At 53.3% G+C, this 27,749-nt stretch overlaps 1 protein-coding gene across 5 annotated transcripts in view; it reads left to right on the plus strand.

Moving 5' to 3' along the window:
• PTPRN (protein tyrosine phosphatase receptor type N) overlaps nucleotides 1–27,749 on the plus strand; it is a 472,242-nt gene that overhangs the window by 383,844 nt on the left and 60,649 nt on the right. For 3 of the 5 annotated variants that reach the window (XM_085650116.1, XM_085650114.1, XM_085650115.1), the window contains exons 16-18: nucleotides 15,256–15,392; nucleotides 16,345–16,422; nucleotides 26,203–26,322. In XM_085650116.1, the coding sequence (XP_085506242.1) occupies nucleotides 15,256–15,392; nucleotides 16,345–16,422; nucleotides 26,203–26,322 (335 nt within the window). The remainder of the gene's footprint in view (nucleotides 1–15,255; nucleotides 15,393–16,344; nucleotides 16,423–26,202; nucleotides 26,323–27,749) is intronic. The other 2 variants (XM_085650118.1, XM_085650117.1) reach the window with 1 other exon arrangement.

A 27,749-nucleotide genomic window follows, 5' to 3' on the forward strand; every position in this document is an offset into this window, starting at 1 on the left:
TTTCACACTGACTTATAACAGGAAGATCCTCAGATACCATTGCAAGACATTCAGGGCCTGAACTAGGCAAGCAACATCCACACGTCCCCAGAGCTGGAATTTTTGGACCCAGCAGGACCCCTTCTCCTGGAAGCATCCTCCTATCATTCCATCACAAGGAAGCCTGCAGACATCCTGGATTTGCCTCTGTCTACTCTGAAAACAAAATCTAATATTCTCACAGAGGTCTTCCTTCCTTGGGTCCACACTTCAAGCCGCTCCTTCCATTTAATGAGGCCGCAGTGAACCCTTTGCTGCCTGCCTGGTCTAAACCATCCTCGACCACTGCTGTCAACAAATCTACTGTCAGGTGATACAGACCTGCCCCGGGTGACCCCTTATTGTAGACGCAGCACCTTTCCTCAGATAACCTTGTTTTTCATGCTTTGTCCTCCTATAGACTGTCTCTTAGCACTTTCCCTCCTGCTCCAGCGAATAGGAAATCAAATAAATGGTTGCCTGGGCCAAGCAAATCTTGGTGACTCAAAACCTCGCACTCATCAAATGCCACTCATAAGCTGAAAAGCTATGTGAACGCACTGTGGGATATCGCGGACAATCTCATCCCTAACATTCCCCAGGAAGTTCACGTCCACTTTCAAGACCTCATTAGCGATGAACAAGCGGCACCTGGACAAGTGATGCCATCTGGTCTGGATACGGCAGATTCAGTCACTAGGTCTATGAGAACCTCTATCTAGGTCTGAAGACACACCCTACTGACAACTTCTGGATTCTCCTCTGATGCTCAGTCCTCACTGACGGACCTTCCTTTGAAGGAACCGCATTATTCAAAGAGTAGGCCGACTCAGCCTTTGAACATTGTAAGGCAGGTTCTGCCATGGCTCGATGGCTTGGTTTGCAGTCAAAGGGAAAGACATTCTAGGGTTCCAGAAGTTTTGAGGCTTTGGAAAAGGTCTCAACTTCCACCACCATGAGGCAGCCTTCACCGAACAACACCCCCACAAACCTATTCTACGTCAATACAGAGGTCATGGAAAAAAGAGAGGATGTCCAGCCACTCAAACAGTCACCCACTCCTCGTCCTCCACGGTCATCAGAGGAAAGCAGCTGTAGCTCTGTCTTGTCAGTCCCAATGAGGCCCGTGGGAGGCAGGCTTTCCCTTTTTCAATAGGAATGGACCTCCATAACTTCAGACCAATGGGTCCTACAAATTGTGGAAAAGAGATATACCCTACCCTCTCACCAGTGTCCTCCTTGTATTCCTCTCCCCTAGTCAGACCTTTTGCAGAACCTCTCTTTGCATCAAAAGGTGGCAGCCTTGTTTCAGAAAGGAGCGGTTGAGTTGGTGCCAGAGCAGAACATTGGTCAAGGATGCTATTTCCAACACTTCCCTTTTCTGAAGAAGGATAGCAGCCTCTTGACCTCAGGGTCTTGAACCTCTTTCGCCACAAAAAGAGGTTGAAGATGCTATACCTTGCGCAGGCTCTCTTGACGCTTAAACTCAGTACCTGGATGGTGTCACTTGACTTACAAGGCACATATTTCCAAATACCAATCCAAAAAACCCACAGGAAATACTTGCGATTTATAGTGAATTTAACTACCCATTGCGGTCCTCTATTTGGTATGACATCGGTACCACAAGTCTTCACAAAGGTTGTTGTATGAATTATTTTTGCTCTCCATCTGCCTTATTTGGGTTGTCTGGGTCTAATGTTTGACTTCTCTGGTTGTGTTCTGGTTGCATATTGAAAGCTAGGTCTGGTGGCAAAGGGGGATATTTACAATAATATGTCGGAGTGCACTGTTAGGCCAAAATTGGTAACGCCGTGCTCTGACATTTTTTAAATGCTGGGATGTGCCTTATTTACAAAAATACAGCGCACCCTTGCGTTTCTCCTAGTGCCGGAGCTAAAGAAGCTGCCTAGCGCCGGCGCTGGCACACTTACGCCATGTTGCAAAGGTGTCTGCGCTGCAGGGGCAATTGTTTATGTGCAGGACGGGACACCTTCCTGCACGTAAACAATATTGAAAGGTCAGCGCGCAACCAAGATGGCCGCGTAGGTGCGAGGCTCCCGAGGACCTCCGCGACCTCCTGAATAAATCCTGGCGATATCCTGTCCTTGTTGAGGGGACTGTGTTGGGGAACCCGAGCAGAGGCGCCACCCGTTTTTCGGGCTCGAATCGGACCCCGGACACCGGTGGGAGCACCGATCGAAGGTTGCGGCCTTCTCCTCGCCGGCCCCCCGGATTGGAGTAGTGGGGCGATCCGGGGACATATTGAACAACAGCGGCGGGCAGGGCTGGGTGACTCGCGTACCCCGCACTTTCACTTTCGCTTTTGCGCCCTCCTTGCACTCAAGCGAGGCTGGGTTGCGGAGCCGGGTGAGGTGGTGTGGTCTTGTCCAGGAGCCCGGCCGGCCCGCCGGCGGTGGGTTGACCTGCGGTTCGGTGGTCGCCCCCGCCCCCCCCCGGAGCCCGTGAATTGGTATAGCGGCCCGTTTGAGGAGATTGGCACGGCGGTGGGAGAGCAAGCATGTCCACCAAACAAGATGGTGACCGGGCGAAGGTGAAGACAACCCGCCGTGGCACGGCGCACCAAGCTAACAGTATGGACCGCTACACGCTCCAGAAGGGTTGTCCGGAGACATTGCGCGCATCCCCGGTGGGCCCGACGGAGGCATCTGCTCATCCGGTGGATTTGACCCTCCGGGACGTCATGGGCGCCATTGCAGAGATGAAGGCCTCGGTGGACCAGCGTTTCGACACCCTAGCGCAAAAAATAGACTCGGTCCTGGTGGATGTGAGCCTTGTGAGGGCAGACTTGTCCAAAACGAACGACCGGGTCGATTCCCTGGCCCACACCACAACGAGCCTCACGACGGACGTGGTGGCCCTTCAGAAGGAGGTGCGCCGGCTTGGCCAGGCGAGCGCCCTGATGGACCGGCGACTGGAGGATTCCGAGGGTCGGGCCCGGAGGAATAATGTCCGTATTGTGGGGGTGCCGGAGGGACGAGAGGCGGAGGCGGCAGATCTTTTTGTGGAAGAATTGATCCTGACCCATCTCCAGCCCCGGGGGCTGAGTAAGCTTTTTGCGGTGGAGCGTGCTCACCGGGTCCCTGGGGGCAGACCTAAGACCGGTGCCCCGCCGCGGCCTCTCATTGCCCGGATTTTTAATTTTCGGGACAGAGATGCTATCCTCCAGACCTCCAGGCAACAGGGACCGGTCAAGCTTGACAACATGGATGTGCATTTCTACCCAGACTTTACTCCGGCGGTTCAGAAGCAGAGACAGAGTTTTCTTGGTGTTAAACGTCGCCTACGGGACCTGAACCTCAAGTACTCAATGCTTTTTCCAGCTAAGCTGAGGGTGGAGGTGGATGGTCGCACGCACTTCTTCGACCGGCCCGAGGCGGCTGGGGACTGGTTGGACACACTGCCTGGAGATCGGGGCCGGGGGGGCGGGGGGGGCGCGGCTGGCGAGGAGGGCCCGCCGGATCAGAATTGAGGGGTGACTGAATAGGCCTTGCTCTGGACGATGTTCCTTCACCATTTATTGATTGCATATGTTCCCCTCCTACGGAGGTCATGCGGGGTCTGTTGGGGGCTTCCCTCCTCCTCTGGGGGACTAGTTAGTTTTAGCTATGGGGCGACAGGCACACTGCACTTTGGGGGGGCTGTCTGGGCTCATGCAGGGGTGCAGGGAGGGGGGAGTTCTGTTGGGATGGGGGGGTGGGGGGGGTGTGTTGTTTGTTTGCACCGCAAGGCAAACCCGCTATTGTGTTGTTGTTCTTAAGATGCTCGGTGGGGGACGACCGATTGTTTCGACGTATGATGGGGGGTAGGGATTTGACTGTGTTGTCATGGAATGTTAACGGCCTGGGGGATAGGATTAAGCGTGGTGTGGTCCTGCAATACTTAAAACGTATTTCACCAGATGTTGTCTTCCTGCAGGAGACGCACCTTATAGGTAACTCCTTTCATGCAATGAATCGGCGGGGATATCGTTTGGCGGCCCATTCTGGCTTCACTTCGGGCTCGCGGGGGGTGGGCATTATGATCAAGAACTCGCTCCCGTTGGAGATTGATGAGGTGCGCCATGATGAGAGGGGACGCTACACTGTTCTGGTGGGAAGAATGGAGGGTAGAGTGTTTATTTTTATATCAGTGTACGTCCCGCCTGGGTTACAAGCCACCACATTTGCGGATCTGGGGCACCTCCTTCTGGACCTTCCGAGTGGCCTGCTGGTGGTTGGAGGGGACTTTAATGCGGTAGCTTCTGGGTCTATGGATCGCCATCCCCCTAGGGACCTCCCCCGGGCACAGGCGTGGCTGCCCGGCCTTTTAGACACGCTGGGCCTGGTGGATTGCTGGCGATTAAAACATCCCGCACAGCGGCAGTACACCTTCCACTCGGGCGCCCATGGTAGCCTCTCGCGGCTTGATTACATCCTTGTCCCGGCGGCCCATGCAGGGAGGGTGGGGGAGGTGCGCCATCTGGCGCGGGGTATCTCAGACCACTCCCCATTGCTGTTACATTTCGATGTCTTCCCGAGGGGGGATGGCAGGGTGGCTCCAATCAATGCATGGTATTTGCGCGACCCCACCATTCGTGCCGATTTGATCAAATCCTTACAGCGATATTTCGACGAGAATGTGGGGTCGGTCCCTTCGGCCATCTCCCTGTGGGAGGCTTTCAAGGTAGTTCTAAGAGGGGAGGCCCTCTCCTTTATCTCCCATGCCCGGCGGCGCGAGCGGGAGGAGGTGACCCGGGTAGAGGCCGAGATTGCAGAACTGGAGGGTGACCTGGGGAGCGGGGTAACAGACGCCAAGCTGCATGTTCTACACCTAAAGCAGGCGGCCTATCGGGCCCTCGTCACGGAGGCGGCCAGGGGCCTCAGTAGAGAGCAGCAGGGGCGATTGTATGATGTGGGTGATAAGGCTGGCAAATTGATTGCGTGGTTGGATAAGAGGGAGAGAGCGAGCCGCGTGGTTCCTTTGATTGAGAGTGTGGATGGTGCGTGTGTCACCGAGCCGGAAGCCATTGTCTCCTGCTTTGCGGACTATTTCCGCGAAGTCTACTCCCCGGTTTCCCCCTGCTCGGAGGAAGATTCCCATGCCCTGCTTCGGGACATCGCACTGCCCTCCCTTACGGTGGAGGACAGGGATTCGCTGGACGCTCCTCCCACCTCGGACGAAATTGCCTTGGCTATTCGCTCGGTTGCATCCGGCAAGGCCATGGGCCCCAATGGTATTCCCATTGAGCTATACAAGCTACGCCCGGATGTGTTGGCGCCCCACCTGCGCGCGATGTTCCTGGCGGCCCACTCGCAGGGTTCCCTCCCGCCGGACCAGCGTCTGGCCACAATTGTGGTGATCCACAAGGAGGGGAAGCCCCGTGAACGGGTCACATCCTATAGGCCGATCTCGCTCCTGAACGCGGAGCCCAAAATCCTCGCCAAGGTGTTGGCCAACCGGTTGGTTGGCGTGGTGGGCGATTTGGTCCACCAAGACCAATCTGGCTTTATACCACACCGCAACACGGCGCTCAACCTGCGGCGCTTGCACGGGGTGCTCGCGCGTGTCCCATTTGTGCCGGAGCCGGCCATCTTGGCGCCTTGGACGCCACCATGGCGTTTGACACGCTGGAGTGGCCATACATCTGGGCGATGCTGGCGAAATTTGGATTTGGACCGGGCTTTATCAGCTGGGTCAAATTGTTGTACTCGGGCCCATTGGCGCAGGTGGTGGTGAATGGGCGAGTCTCGGTCCCATTCGCGCTGGGGCGGGGCACGCGACAGGGTTGCCCCTTGTCACCTCTCCTGTTTGCACTCGCCCTGGAGCCCCTGGCGGAGTGGCTGCGGTGGCACCCTTCCATCCGTGGTCTCCGCTGGACCCCCGAGCATGAGGACCGTGTGTCCCTCTATGCTGATGATATCCTCCTGTATCTCGCCTCCCCGCGTAAATCACTGATCGTCCTGGTTGATGTTTTGCGCTCATTCGGTCGCAACTCAGGACTTGTCATCAACTGGGCGAAATCCTGTGTATACGTGCTTTCCGGGGAGGCTCCGGTCCTGCCACGGGACTGTCCGATCCAGATTGCCTCCCAGGGGTTTCGGTACCTGGGTATATATATCACTCTTGACCCGGAGGCCCGCTATGAGCGGAATTTGTTGCCCCTCCTCCAGCGCTTGAAGGAGGACGTGGTGCGCTGGCGGCGTCTGCCGCTTTCGCCGCTCGGCCGAGCGGCCTTGTTTAAAATGATGTCCTTGCCGCGCTTCCTCTACGCCCTCCAGAATACTATGGACTTGGTTCCAGCACGCTATTTCCGTGAGGTGGAGGGCCTCCAGCGGCGCCTGTTCTGGGACGGGAGGCCGCGCATTGCTCTAGCTAAATTGACGCTCCCGTGGTACGATGGGGGGGTCGCCCTCCCGGACATTAAACGGTATTACTGGGCCTCCCAACTGGCTGCAATTAATAATGGCCTTTACGGGCCCGCCTTGAACCCGGCGTTTGAGATGGACAAGATGCTCCTCCCCGGTGGCGACTACAATCGAGCGCTCTACTCTGCCGCGCCCGACTCCCGTCTGACGGGACCGACGCGTGTCATGGTGCGTGTCTGGCACGCGGCTAATGCAGCCATGGGGTGGAAGGACCGTTTGACCCGAGCGTCACCGCTGTACGCGTCTGAGAGGTTGGGCTCCCTGTGGACGTCGAAGGGCTTCGAGAAGTGGGACACGATCGGAATCAGCACGGTGGGAGATCTCTGGACGAGGGGGGGATTCAAGACTTTTGCGGCGCTGCAGACGGAGTTTCAGCTGCAGGGCAGTGAGTACTTTCGGTACCTACAAGTCCGCCATGCGCTGGGCTCCGTCTTCCCGGATGTCGCGTCCATTCCGGAGTCTTCCCCCCTGGAGGACAGAGTGCTGGATGGCCATGTCCCAGACAGCACGATCTCCCTCGTATATAAAAAACTGATCAACGACAGATCGTGCCTGCTGACTAGTCTCCGCGAGGCCTGGGTCGCCGACGGGCTAGAGCTGGACGACGAGGATTGGATTTCCGCGGTGGCCTCTCCAAAAGAGGTGGCCATCTCGGCTCGCCTTCGTTTCGTCCAGCTTAAGATCCTTCACCGGGTTTACGTGACGGGGCCAAGGCTTCTACGTATGGGCTTTGCTGGTGACGGAATGTGTAAGCGTGGCTGTGGTGCGTTGGCAACTTTCATGCATATACTGTGGGAGTGCCCAAAGGTGGAGCGATTCTGGCGTGGTGTGCATGAGGTCCTGCGTGTGGTTACGCGTGTCGCGCTGTTGCCTGAAGCGAGGAGATGCCTGCTGAATGTGTGGGAACCAAATGACTATTCGGTCCCGCAGACGCGGTGGGTGACTCTGGGATACATGATAGCTAAGCGTGATATTGCTCAATTGTGGGGATCCCAGAGGCCCCCTGCGGTGTTGGCTTGGAAAGAACATATGGATTGGTGTATGTTTCGTGAAAAGGTGGTGTATGTGGCGAGGGGTAAGCCTGGGGCGTGGGTGAAAATCTGGGGCCCCTGGAACGCTTACCGCGGGGGTATTTGTGAGCCGCCACTGCTACCGGCTGCCTCGCCTGCTCCGTCTCCCTAGATGGCCCCCCTCCCTCGGCCGTGGGCACGCGGTCCCCCAGTCCCTGATCTACTCCCATTCCCCTCGTCAGAGTTCTGCTGCTGGTTTGGATCCCCCACTTATGGAGCACATGCTGTCACTTGGATCGCGGGTTGCCTTGCGGGTGTGGTTTTTCGTGTTGTTTTGTTTTGAGAAAAGGGAACCGTACTGTGGGCATGGAGCTATGTGGCCTGCAACATTGCTATCTCCTGTTTCGCTACTCTGCACTGCCAAGAGACTCTTACTGTATGTATGCAATATGCTTTTGTCACTCTAGCGGCCGGCCGGGTGGTTGTAGGCCCATACCTGTAATTTTTACAGACTGCAATAAACGGTTTCAAAAAAAAAAAAAATAAAAAAAAAAAAAATAAACTTCAAAAAAAAAAAAAAAAAAAAAAAAAACAATATTGAAAGGCGATTGGCTGTTTCTATGTGTGCTGCAGAATGCCGCACCCATAGAAAGAGCAAAATACGAGGGGAAATGAATAATGTATCCTTGTATTGCCAGTCGAAGGCCAGGTTTTACCTGGCCTTAGTTTTTGGATTTCCCCAGCCTTGTAAGTGGCAGTTGTAGTGGAGGAGGTCAGGGATTCCAGTGTTTTTGTTCTTGTGCGACTGTTTCTGAAGGCCAGGGCTCTGGACATGATGCAGTCACATCTGCAGTTGACAACATCCTTGCTGTAACAACTTGGGTTTTTCAGTCCATGTACCCAGATCTCACCTGAAGCCCTCTCAGCTCCTTCTGTTCATAGGGCAGTCCTGAGTGCCACCTTAGGTGGAGTCTTCCCACCACAGCAGAGAGTGCGACACATTCATGCACTGCTTTCCCGTGATCAGCTAGAGGCCCAGATTACAGTCCTGTGTGACCTTCACCTGCTAGGTTTGCTGGCTTCTTGCATTCTCCTGGCCAAGCATCTCCTCTGGCACTTGAGGGCTCTCCAGTGACTGGCAGTGGCTCCAGCACATGGGGGACCTCGCTGACTACATTGTGGGTTCCAGCGTGTTAGACTTGGGGGTCTCTGGTTGGCGCAAGGTTGTCCTTGTGTCAAGCAGGAACCCTCTCCTCTATGTCAGGGCGCAGGATAACCCCTTGTGAATGACCCTTGCTCACCCTCTAGGTGCGTGGCGTGAGCAGCCAAGGCGATTCCTCAGGCGTTGTTGGTTAAGCACTTACAATCGCACTCACAATAAATACATCAATCCCCCCAGAAACGGACACCAGACTTGGATATGTAGAAAAATACGCTTCTTTATGTAAAAATAGGTATATATATCTCAGCAGACTTATCACAAGACCAATAACGTTTTCGCTAGGCCACCAGATTGTAAAGCAGGCAAATGTTCTTTGTTTGCAGGTTCAAATTAGATACTTTGTAGTCTCTCGCAAATGTTACTTGTGGTTCCAGTACTTACAGAGATCGGCTCCTGTGAACAGGGAAATAAGGCGTTGCGGGCCCCGAGCCCGATACTGGAATTCTTAAGAACGTGTAGTTGCTTTTGGGAGTCGGCACGGGAGGGTGCGACTCAGCAGTGATGGGGGCACCTTTGGATCCTCTTGAGCAGGTGCGTGTAGTCAGGCAGGCGCGGCCCACGACCCTCAGCACGGCAGTGCGGGGGTCTCCTCAGCGGGGGAGGCGCGGCCTGATCTCAGGTCGAGATCGCGAAGCGGGGTCACAGGGCACGGTCCGTGCAGCTGGGGACCCGGCGGGGGATCACGATCGTCGGACAAGAATTCCGGCGGGAGGGGCGATAGCGCTTCAGCGCGCTCCAATAGCAGGCGGTGGCAGAGGTGCTGGCGGCCTAGCCCGGGGCAGAGAGCGACTCCGGTCGGAGCGAGGCTCTCAAGGGGGCAAAGGCAGGCAGGCTCCCGAGTGTCACAGCCCTAGGAGGGGCGATGAGGGGCGCTTCTTCCTCAAGCGGGATACTCACACGGCTCGAGTTGCAGGACGAGCAAAGGCACAAAGAACCCACTGGTCCTGGGGTTCTGTTCAGGGGGCAAGCTCAGATCAAGCCCTTGGAGAATGTTTAAAGCACAAAGCAGCAAAGTCTTTTCAGCAAGTCTCTTCCTCTCCTTTCTCAGCAAGGCAAGCAGCAGGCCAGTCCTTCCAGCGTCTTCTTCTCCTTCTAGTCGGGCAGAGGTTCTTTGTGGTAAAACAGGATTCTGATTTCTTAGGAGCCAGGCTCCTACTTTTATACCGTTATTCTTTTGTTCCTTAGCGCCAGGGGGCCTGGGCCTGGCTCAGTCCAGTTCTGGAGCACTTTGTTATGGTGACTCTGCTCTTTCCTTTCAGCAGCAGGGCAGAGACATCAGCCGCTCCACAGGGGGCGGCGCCGGCTTTGTGGTGGCAGAGCATAGGTCTATTCAAGAGTCAAGGTGTACTCCTCCCACCCATCCTGGTGTCATCTCTCTACCCACCACCTGGCAGCCAACCTGTCTCTGGGGATTCCCCAACCCTGCTCCTTACTGTTGCTAGGCAGAACACACACACACAGCAGAGGCGGACTGAAATGGCCAGGTCAGTAAATACTAACTTTCTAAAAGTAGTATTTACAAACCCAGGATATTAAAATAAACTTGACTACAAGAAGTATTTTATTCTGAGTTCAGGCATACTAAACTTGATATTCTACCATGCTCTATGAGTCCACTGGTGTCACAGCGTGTAGCGACTCCAGCCGCCCATTCTGGCCTATGGAGAGCAGGTAGCCTTCCATAGTGAAAAACGAAAAGGGCTGTAATTCACTACTAAGACATGCCACACACATCAGGGCATGTCCTACCTTATGCCTACAATGCACCCTGCCCTTGGGCCTACCAGAGGGGTGGCTAATATGTAGGTAAGGGAAGGTTTAGGGACTGGCAAGTGGGGGCACTTGCGCAGTCAGCGCGACAGTCCCAGACTGCACGCAGGGTCTGCGGTGGCAGACCCTAGACACATTTTACACGGCCGCTTTCTGTGGGTGGCGCAACCAGCGCTGCAAGCCCACCAGCAGCATTGGCATTCACAAGCCCTGGCACCCCTGGTGCACTTTACTGGGGACTGACAGTAAATCCAATAAACCAATCATGAACATCAATTACAGGTACACTTTACCTAGGGAGCACTTGCACTGCGGCACGGATTAGCCGTGGCGCAGTGCCCTGAGCGGACAACACCAGCAAAACATCGAGGCACACCATCAAAAAAGTGGAAGGGAAACTCACGCCAAGGTGCCAGGTCTAACACAGCGACACTACAGCACAGCTTGCCTGGTAGGGTTTGGAGGAGAACCTTTGCAGGGGAATGGCCTTCAAGCCCTCTCTGGCCGTGACCATGGCTGTGACGGATGCCTCCACTCTGGTGCCGGGCGCTCATCTGGAGGAACTGGAGATCAGACACCTTTGGCCGTCTTTGGTCTCCAGAGGAGCAGAGTCTTCAGATAAATCTGCTTGAGCTGAAGGCAATTCGCATTGTATCCAAGACGTTTATCCCAGACCTTCATTGTAAGTCAGTTCAGATCTTAACACAAAAAACAACCTGAATGTGGTATGTCAACAAACAGAGGAGAGTGGGGTCCCAGCCTCTCTACCAAGAAGCCTGTCATGGGATCACAGCCACGGATTGTGGCTACTGTTGAATCATATGGTGGGCTCACTGAACACCAGAACCCAGCGGCCTGTGCAAGCATTGTATTGCCAACCACAAGTGTTGTCTCTACCCGGAAGCTGTTAAGAGCATCTTTAATCCATGGGACGTTCCCGGCATCGATCTCTTCCACTCACTCCAATTTCTATTGCCTAAAGTTCTGTACCCTGTAGCATCTAATGCAAGGAGCATTAGGGATGTGTTTTGGTTGAAGTGGGACTTTTTCTCTCTGCTGCTCAGTTCCTCCCATACCCTTGATTCCTCACGGTTCTGAAAAAGATCCATGAGACCAGCCCAAGTCATCCTAGTGGTCCTATATTGACAGAGAAGGGTGTGGTGTGCAGACCTTCTGCACCTCTCCTTGTGTCCCCTGCTTTGTCTTACTTTGAGGGTGGACCTCCTCCCCAGTCAGAGGGGAAAGCTCTCCATCCACATCTCCAGAATCTATACCTTCATGCTTGGAGATTGAGCTGGGACACTTAGCCCCATTTCAGCTGCTGGATCAGGTAGTGGCTCTGATCGTATCTGAATGCCGTTCTTCCACCAATACTCCGATAGGTTTGTCGCTTGATGTACAGATCAGCAGATTGATCTCTTGAAAGTGCGTCTCTCTGACATCCACCTCACAAGGATACGCACCTCATGTGGATACGGAGTCTTCCTGATAATGAAGTAAATAATAAAGTGATGGATAGAATGCTTGAATGAATCTGAGCCACTGGTACTTAGTCGGGCCGCATCCCAGTCCATGTGTTATTTTACCCACAAACCCCCTCAGACTTGCCTGAGCCAGACTCTAATTCATCTTGGTCCTGCTCCAATAGCAGTAGTCCAGGCTGAACTGCCTAGGCAGGTCTGCTGCAAAACAGAGCACAAGCACCCCAAGACCAGTTTCAGCCTAATCGGGGTTCTTCAGCCAGGTGCAGCTTGGCTCCAGTGGCGCAGTGAGTACGGGATCACATCCAGGCATACCCGGTGCCTTAGGTCATCAGAGTGGAATTAACTAAAAAGTGATGGGTGGAATGCCTGAAGTAATCTCAGTCACTGGCAATTACTCACGCCGCATCCCATTCATTCCATTTTTTTGCCCAACATTCCCCCTCAGATTAGACCCGCCATATGCAAATCAGTCTTGATCCTGTTCCAATAGGAGCAGTCCAGCTCAAACTGCCAAGCCAGGACCTCCGAGGTGGCAAAATAACGATGAACTGGGATGCGGCCCGAGCAATTACCAGTGGATGAGATTTATTCAAGTCTTCCATCGATATCTTATTTGTATTCTTGAGAGTCTTCCTGATAGTCAGTCAAAGAGCTCAGGAATATACAATTTGCCTGCAGAAGTACAGAGGGACTTTGAGGGCGAAGGAGAAATCAAGGTTAGGGATAAAGAACATTCCAGAATGACTTCTTCAGAGTCTTCTCGTGGTCAGAGTCTGGAAAGCCTTCTCAAACCACTTGGTAATCTTCTGCTTACAGTAAAGTGTGTCCCAATACAAGCTATGACCCTCCTGGGGAGAGAGACTTGAATGTTGAGTACAATATTGTTGCAGTTCCAAGCTGCCGATGAGAAATATGACATTAATGTAAAAACCTGGACCTATGATTGTTCTCTGCGAGAGAAGGCGGGATGACGGGTGTTAGGGGGACCTCTGGGGGGGAGGAGTGGAAGGGGTAGAAGGGGGCTTGGCGGGAGGCTGACCAACTAAGCACAGTGCTTGACATGTGTTGCGAGTCAAAAATACTTTTTCCCCAGTTTGATAAATAATCCTAATCCTCCATTATTAATTCCACGCCCATGGGCTATCAGAAATTACGCAGTCCTGTGCATTCCAATATCAGTCTGACAAGCACCAGCCTTTCAGTGCAAAGAGTGCGGTGCCAAGTGCAACCAAATTGACAGCCGCGGTCTGGGCTAGGCTCTTGGCCTGGCCTGGCCATGTTGCCGTGGACTGACAGCACCCAGCAGAGTGAGAGTTCCTACCCAAATCTGTAGCGCCTAGATGTGACACAGCGCTGTCACTCTTGTGGGGTCCTGCCAGAGTGGTGGTTGTCCCAGTCACAGAAGGCTGATACTGGTCCAGGCCTTGCTTCTCTGGCAGGGACTGTCATGGTGAGTGAACCGCGCCACCAGTCACAGTCTGAATGAGGCCCTAGATTTGATTGCGGCTTGGGAGGACTGACATAGGCGTGTAATCACCGTAAGTGGTAGGTTTGCTGCAGAGCGACACTGCCAGAGCTCTGGCGAAGAAGCAAATGGTTCAGCTGTCATTGATGGTGAAGTAGCCTTGACTTGAGGCCTCAGGTTAGACAGTAGAGGAGAGCAAGCGAGGGACATGAATAGACTGGAAGGGGTATTCAAGAGGACCTGCCACCCTTGACACATGGAGGGTTCTGATAACAAGAGCAGTGAATTGGTGGAAATTTGATGACTGGTGGGAGTTCTCTGCGACTGATTGGGGTATACAACAAACGCACGGCAATCCCCAAGTTGTGATGACCTAGAATGTAAGATCGAATCAGGAGCAATAGATTTTGGGCTCTTACACAAAGACTAGAAGAAGAAAGCAGACTGTTTTACAAAGAACTAAATCTTCCATAAAACACTGCAGTCGAATTCTGCCATGCTGCAAACACAAATGATGGAGCTAACGGAAAGAGTGCAACGCCTTGAAAACAGGGCGGAAGACTCAGAGAGCCGCTCATGGAGGAATAACATGTGTGAGAGAGGCTTTCTCGAGAGCCTTGTGGGCTCTGATATGGTGGCATACATGCAGAAAGGTTGGCTGAAGTGGGGACCCCATAGGGAAGCGGAAGTGTGAATTTTGAACTACAGAGAGATCATGCTGTGGAATGTGTGGAAGGCAGGCAGATCACTGCTGAAGAGTGGAAGGTTTTGGTTTTCCCTGCTTACTTGGGGGCAGTGCAGAACCATCGCTTTTTCTTCCCGGCTTTCACCTGGAACCTTCTCCCTCTGGCTCTCCGCTGAATTCAGGATTCCAATCTATGTAGGAAAAGGCTCAAGACCTTTCTCTTCATCTAGCTGTCCCCTCTTGCCTTTCCGTCCTCCAGGCTCGCGCCGGACACTCTACAAGTAGCTGCGCGCGTTACAAATCCCAAATACAAATACAGATGAGGCTCAACAGAGGGACATGGGTTTACCCCATATTTCCAGGTAGATTCAGAACGCTCCAGGTACATCATTCCTTCTTTCAAGATCCCAAAGAAACCAGGAACTGGTTAGAGCCGGATGGTTCTGATGTATGGAGGGGGTCGAAGGATGCTGCGGCCCCACACAAACAGTGAAGGAGGGGTTCATCACAGCATCAAATGCGGACACTGTCGCAGCTGAAGCACATGACGAGGGAAGCAGCGGTAGCAGCGGGAACAAACTTAGACAACACATCGATGAGGGATTCCTCGGTTTCTGCATGGACTCCAGCGACGCTACAGCAGCGTGGATGTGTGTTGGCAAGGATTGCATTAATATTATACTTAACAAGCCTACGTCGATGGGGGGGGGGGGATATATTATTCTAGGGTGGAAACTGCATGCTGATGCATCGTGGGTCTCGCCAATGTGATCACAAGTCATTCTCATGACTAAAAGTAACTTTTGTGAAGCAAAGAACCTGTTCTACTCCAAACCCAACATGGGATGGCAGGATAGCACACAGCATGTCTTCTACAACAGTACAAGCCACAGGCAGTTGGTTACAGGTAAGTACAATGTTGCCTACCAGTCCCAGGCACTTCCCTATATGCCGCGCCTTCCTGCCCATGGGGTGTGCTGCACTGACACTATGCGCCATTGGAAGGGGCTGGCGGGCCTTCGGTTGCGTAACCCCTCCTGGACTGACATGCTGCATGTTCACTAATTAGCAGGACCTGGGCACAAGCGGATGCATTAGTCAGCCAGGCAGAGTAGTAACATGCTGCTGAGCCCATCTGCGTGTGTATAACCCGCACTCCATGTTCTCTTTCAGACGATCACACCAGAATCAAGCTGAAAGCCGACCTCAGCCCGTCCCGGAGTGACTTCATCAATGCCAGCCCCATCGTAAGTTGTTCCACCAGACCAGCGCTGAAGAAGACCTCCCAGGAGGGCGGGCTCCCGAGGCCTGTGAGTGGATGCAGGGCGCAGACCCCGGATCCTGAGTGTCTGTAACTTGTCCTTCTGAGAGAGCGCGCTTGGGTGCATCAGTGTGAAAGGATCCGTTGAGGGACACCAGCCCTGGCAAAGATCATAGACAGATGTCCTCACATGCACGCACCCGTCACATGCACGCACCCGTCAGTCACATGCACGCACCCGTCACATGCACGCACCCGTCAGTCACATGCACGCACCCCTCACACGCTCCACACAGAGAGTTTGTCAAAATCCCATCCACACAAATATCGACCTTGACAATACTGAGTATCAAATATCGACTTGTTTCGAATCATCAGGGTAGACTTACACACAGGATGATGAATTTGCAGATGATGTCGCTGCAGGTCAGTATTGTAGGCGGGTCTTGCCAGCACGTCTACCATCACATCACAGCAGTGGCTTTGGTCACCTCCAGGTTGAGACAGGTTGGCAACGGATGCAACCATGGAGGAAGTCACCTGTTGTCGATAGACACAGGGTCCCCTCAGATCACAGGATAACTAGACTGGCTGAATATTCTAAGGACCTCCTAACCTCAAGAAGTCACTTCTCCTCTTCGTACCCTGTGCCTGAAGTGATTGTCCACCTCAGGTCCTGGTGTTAATCACCGCCTTGTTCTTGAGATGTGCAGTGAATGAGCCTGGAGGCGGTCTGCTCCATTCAGCCCATACTGGGAAGGCCTGCCTGTGTGAGGGCAGCTGGCCTGCTGCATTCCCTGTGTGGGATGTGGTGTGTTTGTGCGTATGAGCATGTGTGTTTGTGTGCGTGTACGTATGTGTCCAAAGAGACGTGTGCTGCTGTGCTGAGCTGAGCCTCGCTTGCAGATGTTGAAGCTGTCAACCACCGCTGGCCTCTTTGGCCTGGGATGGATTTACAGGCTGAGAAGTAACTCTTTGTTTGTGTCTCTCGTCTCCTTCAGATAGAGCACGACCCTCGGATGCCGGCGTACATCGCTACTCAGGGCCCTCTGTCCCACACCATTGCAGATTTCTGGCAGGTGAGTCCACCGTTGTCTATTTGTTCTTACTTTAAAGACATTTTGGATTCAAACATTGTTGTTTTGTGGGACCTTTCAGAGGAAGAAGGCCTCAGACAGGTGGGGGCACCTGTAAATCCTGCCATCTCCTGAGTTTCTTTCCTCCCTCTGTCCATCCTTGGCTCGGATTCCTTATGTTCTAGGTCAGGCTTCTCCAACGAGTAGCTCTCGCGATATCAGTAGCTCTCCAGCTCCCTGGAGGTAGCCCTCCTGTGTGCAGCTCAGCTACCACATTAGAAGCTCTGGCTTGGTTGAAATAGTACGAATCTCCTACATTTGAAAAGTGTGAATTCAAGTAAAAAATGTGTCTATTTTCAGAAAACATAAGCTGATGTTTGAAGAAAAATGGTTGAATTTCCAAAACATATTTCAAGCTGAGATATGAGTGATAACTCAAGCAGCTTTGGAGACGTATTCCTGTATTATTACCCTGGCGCCAGGGGGGCGGCAGCTGGGGCTCTTATGCGTTACCCATGTTCAGCCATTCCACATTGGCACAGCCTTATTCACGTCACTGCTGGAACAGCGCCCAATGCCCTTGCACGGGGGTGATCACTAATGGAACAGCGCCCAATGCACATGGGTGATCACTGCTGGAACAGTGCCCAATGCATGGGGGTGATCACTGCTGGAACAGCGCCCAATGCACAGGGGTGATCGCTGCTGGAACAGCGCCTAATGCGCGCGATGATCACTGCTGGAACAGCGCCCAATGCACGGGGGTGATCACTGCTGGAACAGCGCCCAATGCACAGGGGTGATCGCTGCTGGAACAGCGCCTAATGCGCGCGATGATCACTGCTGGAACAGCGCCCAATGCACGGGGGTGATCACTGCTGGAACAGCGCCCAATGCACAGGGGTAATCACTGCTGGAACAGTGCCCAATGCACAGGGGTGATCACTGCTGGAACAGCGCCCAATGCACAGGGGTGAACACTGCTGGAACAGCGCCCAATGCGCGCGGTGATCACTGCTGGAACAGCGCCCAATACACAGGGGTGATCACTGCTGGAATTATCCAGGCCATTCTCATCCAGGAATGCAGCTCCACACCAGTGGTATATGATTTACTTATACCGGGTCTCTATTACGTATTACTTTATTAGTGCAAGCTCACATATATTTTGCGATTTTTAAACTTAAATTTGCCTTATACCTCTGTGTCTGTGCTAGCTGAATTTGCACATAAGGGTTACTTTTTGCTTTCAGGAGGGGTTCTCTTGAATTCCGACCTGTCATTATCTCCACAAGTCAATCAATGTTGGGATGAAGAATAAAAAGTACTATGAAGAGCTTCGAAAGACCATGGTGCGACTGCTGCAACACCATGTACATAGGGCTGCCCCCAGAGATATGCAGGAGCATCAGGGAATGCCAGCCAGGGCCAGCAAGCACTGCGTCAACCACATGGATCAGGTACAAGCGTCTACAGCCTGAAGGCCCTGCAGGTCCTCCCGACTCAACAAATCATCAGATTCAGAGTCCTGAGTACTGCTCGGCGTCACACAAAGGTCGCACCAGGACAGCCAAGCTGTGCATCAAGCTGCAGGTTCTCCTGGCACAACAAAGATTCGTATTCAGAGTCCTGAGTACTGCTGGGCGTCACACGAAGGTCCCACCAGGCTGTGCCTCAACCACACAGATCAGGTAAAGGCCTCTACAGCCTGAAAGCCCTGCAGGTCCACCCGACACAACAAATCATCAGATTCAGAGTCCTGAGTTCTGCTCGGCGTCACACGAAGGTCGCACCAGGACAGCCAGGCTGTGCATCAAGCTGCAGGTCCACCCGACTCAACAAATCATCAGATTCAGAGTCCTGAGTACTGCTAGGCGTCACACGAAGGTCGCACCAGGACAGCCAGGCTGTGCATCAAGCTGCAGGTCCACCCAACTGAACAAATCATCAGATTCAGAGTCCTGAGTACTGCTAGGCGTCACACGAAGGTCGCACCAGGACAGCCAGGCTGTGCATCAAGCTGCAGGTCCACCCGACTAAACAAATCATCAGATTCAGAGTCCTGAGTTCTGCTAGGCGTCACACGAAGGTCGCACCAGGACAGCCAGGCTGTGCATCAAGCTGCAGGTCCACCCGACTCAACAAATCATCAGATTCAGAGTCCTGAGTTCTGCTAGGCGTCACATGAAGGTCCCACCAGGACAGCCATTCTGTGCATCAAGCTGCAGGTCCACCCGACTCAACAAATCATCAGATTCAGAGTCCTGAGTACTGCTAGGCGTCACACGAAGGTCGCACCAGGACAGCCAGGCTGTGCATCAAGCTGCAGGTCCACCCGACACAACAAATCATCAGATTCAGAGTCCTGAGTACTACTAGGCGTCACACGAAGGTCCCACCAGGACAGCCAGGCTGTGCATCAAGCTGCAGGTCCACCCGACACAACAAATCATCAGATTCAGAGTCCTGAGTACTGCTCGGCGTCACACGAAGGTCCCACCAGGACAGCCAGGCTGTGCATCAAGCTGCAGGTCCTCCCGACTCAACAAATCATCAGATTCAGAGTCCTGAGTTCTGCTCGGCGTCACACGAAGGTCGCACCAGGACAGCCAGGCTGTGCATCAAGCTGCAGGTCCACCCGACTCAACAAATCATCAGATTCAGAGTCCTGAGTACTGCTAGGCGTCACACGAAGATCGCACCAGGACAGCCAGGCTGTGCATCAAGCTGCAGGTCCACCCAACTGAACAAATCATCAGATTCAGAGTCCTGAGTACTGCTAGGCGTCACACGAAGGTCGCACCAGGACAGCCAGGCTGTGCATCAAGCTGCAGGTCCACCCGACTCAACAAATCAGCAGATTCAGAGTCCTGAGTTCTGCTAGGCGTCACATGAAGGTCCCACCAGGACAGCCAGGCTGTGCATCAAGCTGCAGGTCCACCCGACTCAACAAATCATCAGATTCAGAGTCCTGAGTACTGCTAGGCGTCACACGAAGGTCGCACCAGGACAGCCAGGCTGTGCATCAAGCTGCAGGTCCACCCGACTCAACAAATCATCAGATTCAGAGTCGTGAGTACTGCTCGGCGTCACACGAAGGTCGCACCAGGACAGCCAGGCTGTGCATCAAGCTGCAGGTCCACCCGACTAAACAAATCATCAGATTTAGAGTTCTGAGTACTGCTCGGCGTCACACGAAGGTCCCACCAGGACAGCCAGGCTGTGCATCAAGCTGCAGGTCCACCCGACTCATCAAATCATCAGATTCAGAGTCGTGAGTACTGCTCGGCGTCACACGAAGGTCGCACCAGGACAGCCAGGCTGTGCATCAAGCTGCAGGTCCACCCGACTAAACAAATCATCAGATTTAGAGTTCTGAGTACTGCTCGGCGTCACACGAAGGTCCCACCAGGACAGCCAGGCTGTGCATCAAGCTGCAGGTCCACCCGACTCATCAAATCATCAGATTCGGAGTCCTGAGTACTGCTCGGCGTCACACGAAGGTCGCACCAGGACAGCCAGGCTGTGCATCAAGCTGCAGGTCCACCCGACTCAACAAATCATCAGATTCAGAGTCCTGAGTACTGCTAGGCGTCACACGAAGGTCGCACCAGGACAGCCAGGCTGTGCATCAAGCTGCAGGTCCACCCGACTCAACAAATCATCAGATTTAGAGTCCTGAGTACTGCTCGGCATCACACGAAGGTCCCACCAGGACAGCCAGGCTGTGAATCAAGCTGCAGGTCCACCCGACTCATCAAATCATCAGATTCAGAGTCCTGAGTACTGCTCGGCGTCACACGAAGGCTGCACCAGGACAGCCAGGCTGTGCATCAAGCTGCAGGTCCACCCGACACAACAAATCATCAGATTCAGAGTCCTGAGTACTACTAGGCGTCACACGAAGGTCCCACCAGGACAGCCAGGCTGTGCATCAAGCTGCAGGTCCACCCGACACAACAAATCATCAGATTCAGAGTCCTGAGTACTGCTCGGCGTCACACGAAGGTCGCACCAGGACAGCCAGGCTGTGCATCAAGCTGCAGGTGCACCCGACACAACAAATCATCAGATTCAGAGTCCTGAGTACTGCTCGGCGTCACACGAAGGTCGCACCAGGACAGCCAGGCTGTGCATCAAGCTGCAGGTCCACCCGACACAACAAATCATCAGATTCAGAGTCCTGAGTACTGCTCGGCGTCACACGAAGGTCCCACCAGGACAGCCAGGCTGTGCATCAAGCTGCAGGTCCACCCGACTCAACAAATCATCAGATTCAGAGTCCTGAGTTCTGCTAGGCGTCACATGAAGGTCGCACCAGGACAGCCAGGCTGTGCATCAAGCTGCAGGTGCACCCGACACAACAAATCATCAGAGTCCTGAGTACTGCTCGGCGTCACACGAAGGTCGCACCAGGACAGCCAGGCTGTGCATCAAGCTGCAGGTCCACCCGACTCATCAAATCATCAGATTCAGAGTCGTGAGTACTGCTCGGCGTCACACGAAGGTTGCACCAGGACAGCCAGGCTGTGAATCAAGCTGCAGGTCCACCCGACTCATCAAATCATCAGATTCAGAGTCCTGAGTACTGCTCGGCGTCACACGAAGGCTGCACCAGGACAGCCAGGCTGTGCATCAAGCTGCAGGTCCACCCGACTCAACAAATCATCAGATTCAGAGTCCTGAGTTCTGCTAGGCGTCACATGAAGGTCCCACCAGGACAGCCATTCTGTGCATCAAGCTGCAGGTCCACCCGACACAACAAATCATCAGATTCAGAGTCCTGAGTACTGCTCGGCGTCACACGAAGGTCCCACCAGGACAGCCAGGCTGTGCATCAAGCTGCAGGTCCTCCCGACTCAACAAATCATCAGATTCAGAGTCCTGAGTTCTGCTCGGCATCACACGAAGGTCGCACCAGGACAGCCAGGCTGTGCATCAAGCTGCAGGTCCACCCGACTCATCAAATCATCAGATTCAGAGTCCTGAGTACTGCTAGGCGTCACACGAAGGTCGCACCAGGACAGCCAGGCTGTGCATCAAGCTGCAGGTCCACCCGACACAACAAATCATCAGATTCAGAGTCCTGAGTACTACTAGGCGTCACACGAAGGTCCCACCAGGACAGCCAGGCTGTGCATCAAGCTGCAGGTCCACCCGACACAACAAATCATCAGATTCAGAGTCCTGAGTACTGCTCGGCGTCACACGAAGGTCCCACCAGGACAGCCAGGCTGTGCATCAAGCTGCAGGTCCTCCCGACTCAACAAATCATCAGATTCAGAGTCCTGAGTTCTGCTCGGCGTCACACGAAGGTCGCACCAGGACAGCCAGGCTGTGCATCATGCTGCAGGTCCACCCGACTCAACAAATCATCAGATTCAGAGTCCTGAGTACTGCTAGGCGTCACACGAAGGTCGCACCAGGACAGCCAGGCTGTGCATCAAGCTGCAGGTCCACCCAACTGAACAAATCATCAGATTCAGAGTCCTGAGTACTGCTAGGCGTCACACGAAGGTCGCACCAGGACAGCCAGGCTGTGCATCAAGCTGCAGGTCCACCCGACTAAACAAATCATCAGATTTAGAGTTCTGAGTACTGCTCGGCGTCACACGAAGGTCCCACCAGGACAGCCAGGCTGTGCATCAAGCTGCAGGTCCACCCGACTCATCAAATCATCAGATTCGGAGTCCTGAGTACTGCTCGGCGTCACACGAAGGTCGCACCAGGACAGCCAGGCTGTGCATCAAGCTGCAGGTCCACCCGACTCAACAAATCATCAGATTCAGAGTCCTGAGTACTGCTAGGCGTCACACGAAGGTCGCACCAGGACAGCCAGGCTGTGCATCAAGCTGCAGGTCCACCCGACTCAACAAATCATCAGATTTAGAGTCCTGAGTACTGCTCGGCATCACACAAAGGTCCCACCAGGACAGCCAGGCTGTGAATCAAGCTGCAGGTCCACCCGACTCATCAAATCATCAGATTCAGAGTCCTGAGTACTGCTCGGCGTCACACGAAGGCTGCACCAGGACAGCCAGGCTGTGCATCAAGCTGCAGGTCCACCCGACACAACAAATCATCAGATTCAGAGTCCTGAGTACTGCTCGGCGTCACACGAAGGTCGCACCAGGACAGCCAGGCTGTGCATCAAGCTGCAGGTCCACCCGACACAACAAATCATCAGATTCAGAGTCCTGAGTACTGCTCGGCGTCACACGAAGGTCCCACCAGGACAGCCAGGCTGTGCATCAAGCTGCAGGTCCACCCGACTCAACAAATCATCAGATTCAGAGTCCTGAGTTCTGCTAGGCGTCACATGAAGGTCGCACCAGGACAGCCAGGCTGTGCATCAAGCTGCAGGTGCACCCGACACAACAAATCATCAGAGTCCTGAGTACTGCTCGGCGTCACACGAAGGTCGCACCAGGACAGCCAGGCTGTGCATCAAGCTGCAGGTCCACCCGACTCATCAAATCATCAGATTCAGAGTCGTGAGTACTGCTCGGCGTCACACGAAGGTTGCACCAGGACAGCCAGGCTGTGAATCAAGCTGCAGGTCCACCCGACTCATCAAATCATCAGATTCAGAGTCCTGAGTACTGCTCGGCGTCACACGAAGGCTGCACCAGGACAGCCAGGCTGTGCATCAAGCTGCAGGTCCACCCGACTCAACAAATCATCAGATTCAGAGTCCTGAGTTCTGCTAGGCGTCACACGAAGGTCCCACCAGGACAGCCAGGCTGTGCATCAAGCTGCAGGTCCACCCGACTCAACAAATCATCAGATTCAGAGTCGTGAGTACTGCTCGGCGTCACACGAAGGTCGCACCAGGACAGCCAGGCTGTGCATCAAGCTGCAGGTCCACCCGACTCAACAAATCATCAGATTTAGAGTCCTGAGTACTGCTCGGCGTCACACGAAGGTCCCACCAGGACAGCCAGGCTGTGCATCAAGCTGCAGGTCCACCCGACTCATCAAATCATCAGATTCAGAGTCCTGAGTACTGCTCGGCGTCACACGAAGGCTGCACCAGGACAGCCAGGCTGTGCATCAAGCTGCAGGTCCACCCGACACAACAAATCATCAGATTCAGAGTCCTGAGTACTACTAGGCGTCACACGAAGGTCCCACCAGGACAGCCAGGCTGTGCATCAAGCTGCAGGTCCACCCGACTAAACAAATCATCAGATTCAGAGTCGTGAGTACTGCTCGGCGTCACACGAAGGTCGCACCAGGACAGCCAGGCTGTGCATCAAGCTGCAGGTCCACCCGACACAACAAATCATCAGATTCAGAGTCCTGAGTACTGCTCGGCATCACACGAAGGTCGCACCAGGACAGCCAGGCTGTGCATCAAGCTGCAGGTCCACCCGACACAACAAATCATCAGATTCAGAGTCCTGAGTACTGCTAGGCGTCACACGAAGGTCCCACCAGGACAGCCAGGCTGTGCATCAAGCTGCAGGTCCACCCGACTCAACAAATCATCAGATTCAGAGTCCTGAGTTCTGCTAGGCGTCACATGAAGGTCGCACCAGGACAGCCAGGCTGTGCATCAAGCTGCAGGTGCACCCGACACAACAAATCATCAGATTCAGAGTCCTGAGTTCTGCTCGGCGTCACACGAAGGTCCCACCAGGACAGCCAGGCTGTGCATCAAGCTGCAGGTCCACCCGACTCAACAAATCATCAGATTCAGAGTCCTGAGTACTTCTCGGCGTCACACGAAGGTTGCACCAGGACAGCCAGGCTGTGCATCAAGCTGCAGGTCCACCCGACTCATCAAATCATCAGATTCAGAGTCCTGAGTACTGCTCGGCGTCACACGAAGGCTGCACCAGGACAGCCAGGCTGTGCATCAAGCTGCAGGTCCACCCGACTCAACAAATCATCAGATTCAGAGTCCTGAGTACTGCTAGGCATCACACGAAGGTCGCACCAGGACAGCCAGGCTGTGCATCAAGCTGCAGGTCCACCCGACTCAACAAATCATCAGATTCAGAGTCCTGAGTACTGCTAGGCATCACACGAAGGTCGCACCAGGACAGCCAGGCTGTGCATCAAGCTGCAGGTCCTCCCGACTAAACAAATCATCAGATTCAGAGTCGTGAGTACTGCTCGGCGTCACACGAAGGTCGCACCAGGACAGCCAGGCTGTGCATCAAGCTGCAGGTCCACCCGACTCAACAAATCATCAGATTCAGAGTCCTGAGTTCTGCTAGGCGTCACACGAAGGTCGCACCAGGACAGCCAGGCTGTGCATCAAGCTGCAGGTCCACCCAACTGAACAAATCATCAGATTCAGAGTCCTGAGTACTGCTAGGCGTCACACGAAGGTCCCACCAGGACAGCCAGGCTGTGCATCAAGCTGCAGGTCCACCCGACTCATCAAATCATCAGATTCAGAGTCGTGAGTACTGCTCGGCGTCACACGAAGGTCGCACCAGGACAGCCAGGCTGTGCATCAAGCTGCAGGTCCACCCGACTAAACAAATCATCAGAGTCCTGAGTACTGCTCGGCGTCACACGAAGGTCGCACCAGGACAGCCAGGCTGTGCATCAAGCTGCAGGTCCACCCGACACAACAAATCATCAGATTCAGAGTCCTGAGTACTGCTAGGCGTCACACGAAGGTCGCACCAGGACAGCCAGGCTGTGCATCAAGCTGCAGGTCCACCCGACTCAACAAATCATCAGATTCAGAGTCCTGAGTTCTGCTAGGCGTCACACGAAGGTCGCACCAGGACAGCCAGGCTGTGCATCAAGCTGCAGGTCCACCCGACTCAACAAATCATCAGATTTAGAGTTCTGAGTACTGCTCGGCGTCACACGAAGGTCCCACCAGGCTGTGCCTCAACCACACAGATCAGGTACAGGCGTCTACAGCCTGAAGGCCCGTGGGTTCTCCCGACTCAACAAAGAATCAGATTCAGAGTCCTGAGTACTGCTCAGTATCACGAGAAGGTCTCACCAGGACAGCCAGGCTGTGCGTCAACCGCAATAAGCAGAAACAGACACCCATGGCCTATGGACCCTGCAGATGCCTGGCACAACATAGAATCGTTTTCAGAGTCCTGAAAACCACCACAAAGCCATCATTCTCTAAAACTCGTGTATCCCTACAAGCCACATGTATATATTTCTGTACATAGCACTTTCTGCGCTTATACTCACTTTTACTGTGCCGCCGCCCCCTTTTTTGGAGCACCTTGTGTTCGATAGAGCAAATATACGTTTTACTTCTCACTGTCAACAAAGAAAACGTTGCTAAAATGAAATAAAAAGAGAAATATGTAATGCTGTGTGATTTCTGTTTGAGGTGTTTGTACCCACGTCTTGACACTGTTTCGTGGAAGTCATGGGCTACTCTTCCCCCATAGATATCGCTATGGCCGGCACTGTTACCTCCTAAGTGCGGTCTGCCTGGCATATCTTGAGAAAAGAAGTCTTTGAGAGGTGATTTGCGGCGCCTGCCTGGCAGGCTGGCGATTCTTACACCATTGATTACGAAATGCTTTTATGTATTAGCTTTATAATGAATTGTTGCCAATGAAGCTTTACTGTTTGTATCAAGACTTTAACACGGGAGTGCTAGATTTTTATCCTTTTTATTTTGAGCATGCTATAATAGTTTTATCTTTCTATGCTAGGTTGTAATTTGTTTGTTTGGACGTTGTAGCTTTAAGCTGAAACGTTTGTAATAAACTCGGCCATACAGTAGCCCAGTGACCCTGTCCTCCCAGAAGACCGAGTGAACATACCTTCTCTGTTGCTTTTCAGATGGTCTGGGAGAATGGCTGCACTGTGATCGTGATGCTCACGCCCCTGGTGGAAGATGGTGTGAAACAGTGCGACCGATACTGGCCTGATGAAGGCTCCTCTCTCTACCACATATACGAGGCAAGTAAACCAGGATTCACGTCCCCGCCATCACCCTGGACCCATGGCCATGACACATTCACCAATCCTCAGCCCTGCCTTTTATTCCATGCTCTCCATCAACAGCAGACCCTGGCTGCCCCCAGTCCCTCAAGGAGCCCCTACAGCACCCAGAGGATTGACTCAAGAGTCTAACAGCAGTTTGTGGCTCAGCTACATCACGCTTAGGAACAAGCCTCAACACAATCCAGCAAGCTTTAGTCTCACAGTGACTCACAACTTAAACTTACAGTAAGCGTGGACCAGCCATCGCCAGCTGCTGTCCAGCTCACACACAATAACCACGTCACTTGGAAACCAGAACTTCCCAAAAACAAGTGCAAACCACGGCAAACAAGGTCTCGGCCATGGTCGAACAGCAGCCTCCTAAAATCTGGGACAGTGGTTTTTAAGGAAGGCATAAGGGTGAGACGTGCCCTATAGCACTGCAAGGCCGCAGTGCAGTATTTGGCGCTGTAGACCACAAGATGTTATATAGTTTACTAAAAATGTATTGTGTAGATTAAAATCATCTGCTATAAAAGAAATGTACATTATACGTAAAATCCCGGGCACGATTATACTACTCAGTACTGGCTGGCCTCTCATGCGGACAGAGAGATAGTTCATCCGAGCCATAACTTCCAATCCCATGAAAGCAGAGTTTGAAAAACCAAAAGACAAAGGGGCATATTATCAAGAAACGGCGTTAAAATTATCGCCGCTTTAGCGTCAGAAAACTGCCGCTAAAGCGGCGATAATGGGCTTGATAATATGCCCTTGAGAATTCCCATAGAAGTCCATGTTCTGGTGTGAACCTGGGCTTCTATTGGAATTCTCCAGGGCATATTATCAAGCCCATTATCGCCGCTTTAGCAGCAGTTTTCTGCCGCTAAAGCAGTGATAATTTTAACGCCGTGCTTGATAATATGCCCCAAAGTCCTAGCTGTGGATGGCTTTATCTCTGGGTTGTTCACCTTCCTATCCTTATGCAAATATATTAATTGTCTTTGGGAAGTCTTGTGAAGCAAGAGACTGAGTTGAGATAGTAAAGGAGTTTATTCGTGGAAAGAACTCAAGTAACCTCACCGGTCCGCAGACACCTGGCTCGCCTGGACTCCGCACATCAGGTCGCACTCCGTTACAGAACATTTGAGTAACAACATTGTTGGGCTTGGCGAAGACCGTTCACGCTTCAAGGTGTAACACAAACTCACCTGAGCCATGGTTAGTAAGACTGAACCATCTGTGACGTGGCTCACCAAAGTGTGTCCCAGTTTCAGGGCTAAGCCATCAGCATTGTCAAATACCTTAATGTATAAAGAAAAGGAGGGGGGCGCTACTGTGGACCCCTGTTTGAAACCATTGGCCGTGTGAAATGTAGGGGACAAAGTAAAGTTGCTGTGCTG

Source organism: Triturus cristatus, chromosome 3_2 (assembly GCF_964204655.1).
Source record: "Triturus cristatus chromosome 3_2, aTriCri1.1, whole genome shotgun sequence".
NCBI classification, from domain to species: domain Eukaryota; kingdom Metazoa; phylum Chordata; class Amphibia; order Caudata; family Salamandridae; genus Triturus; species Triturus cristatus.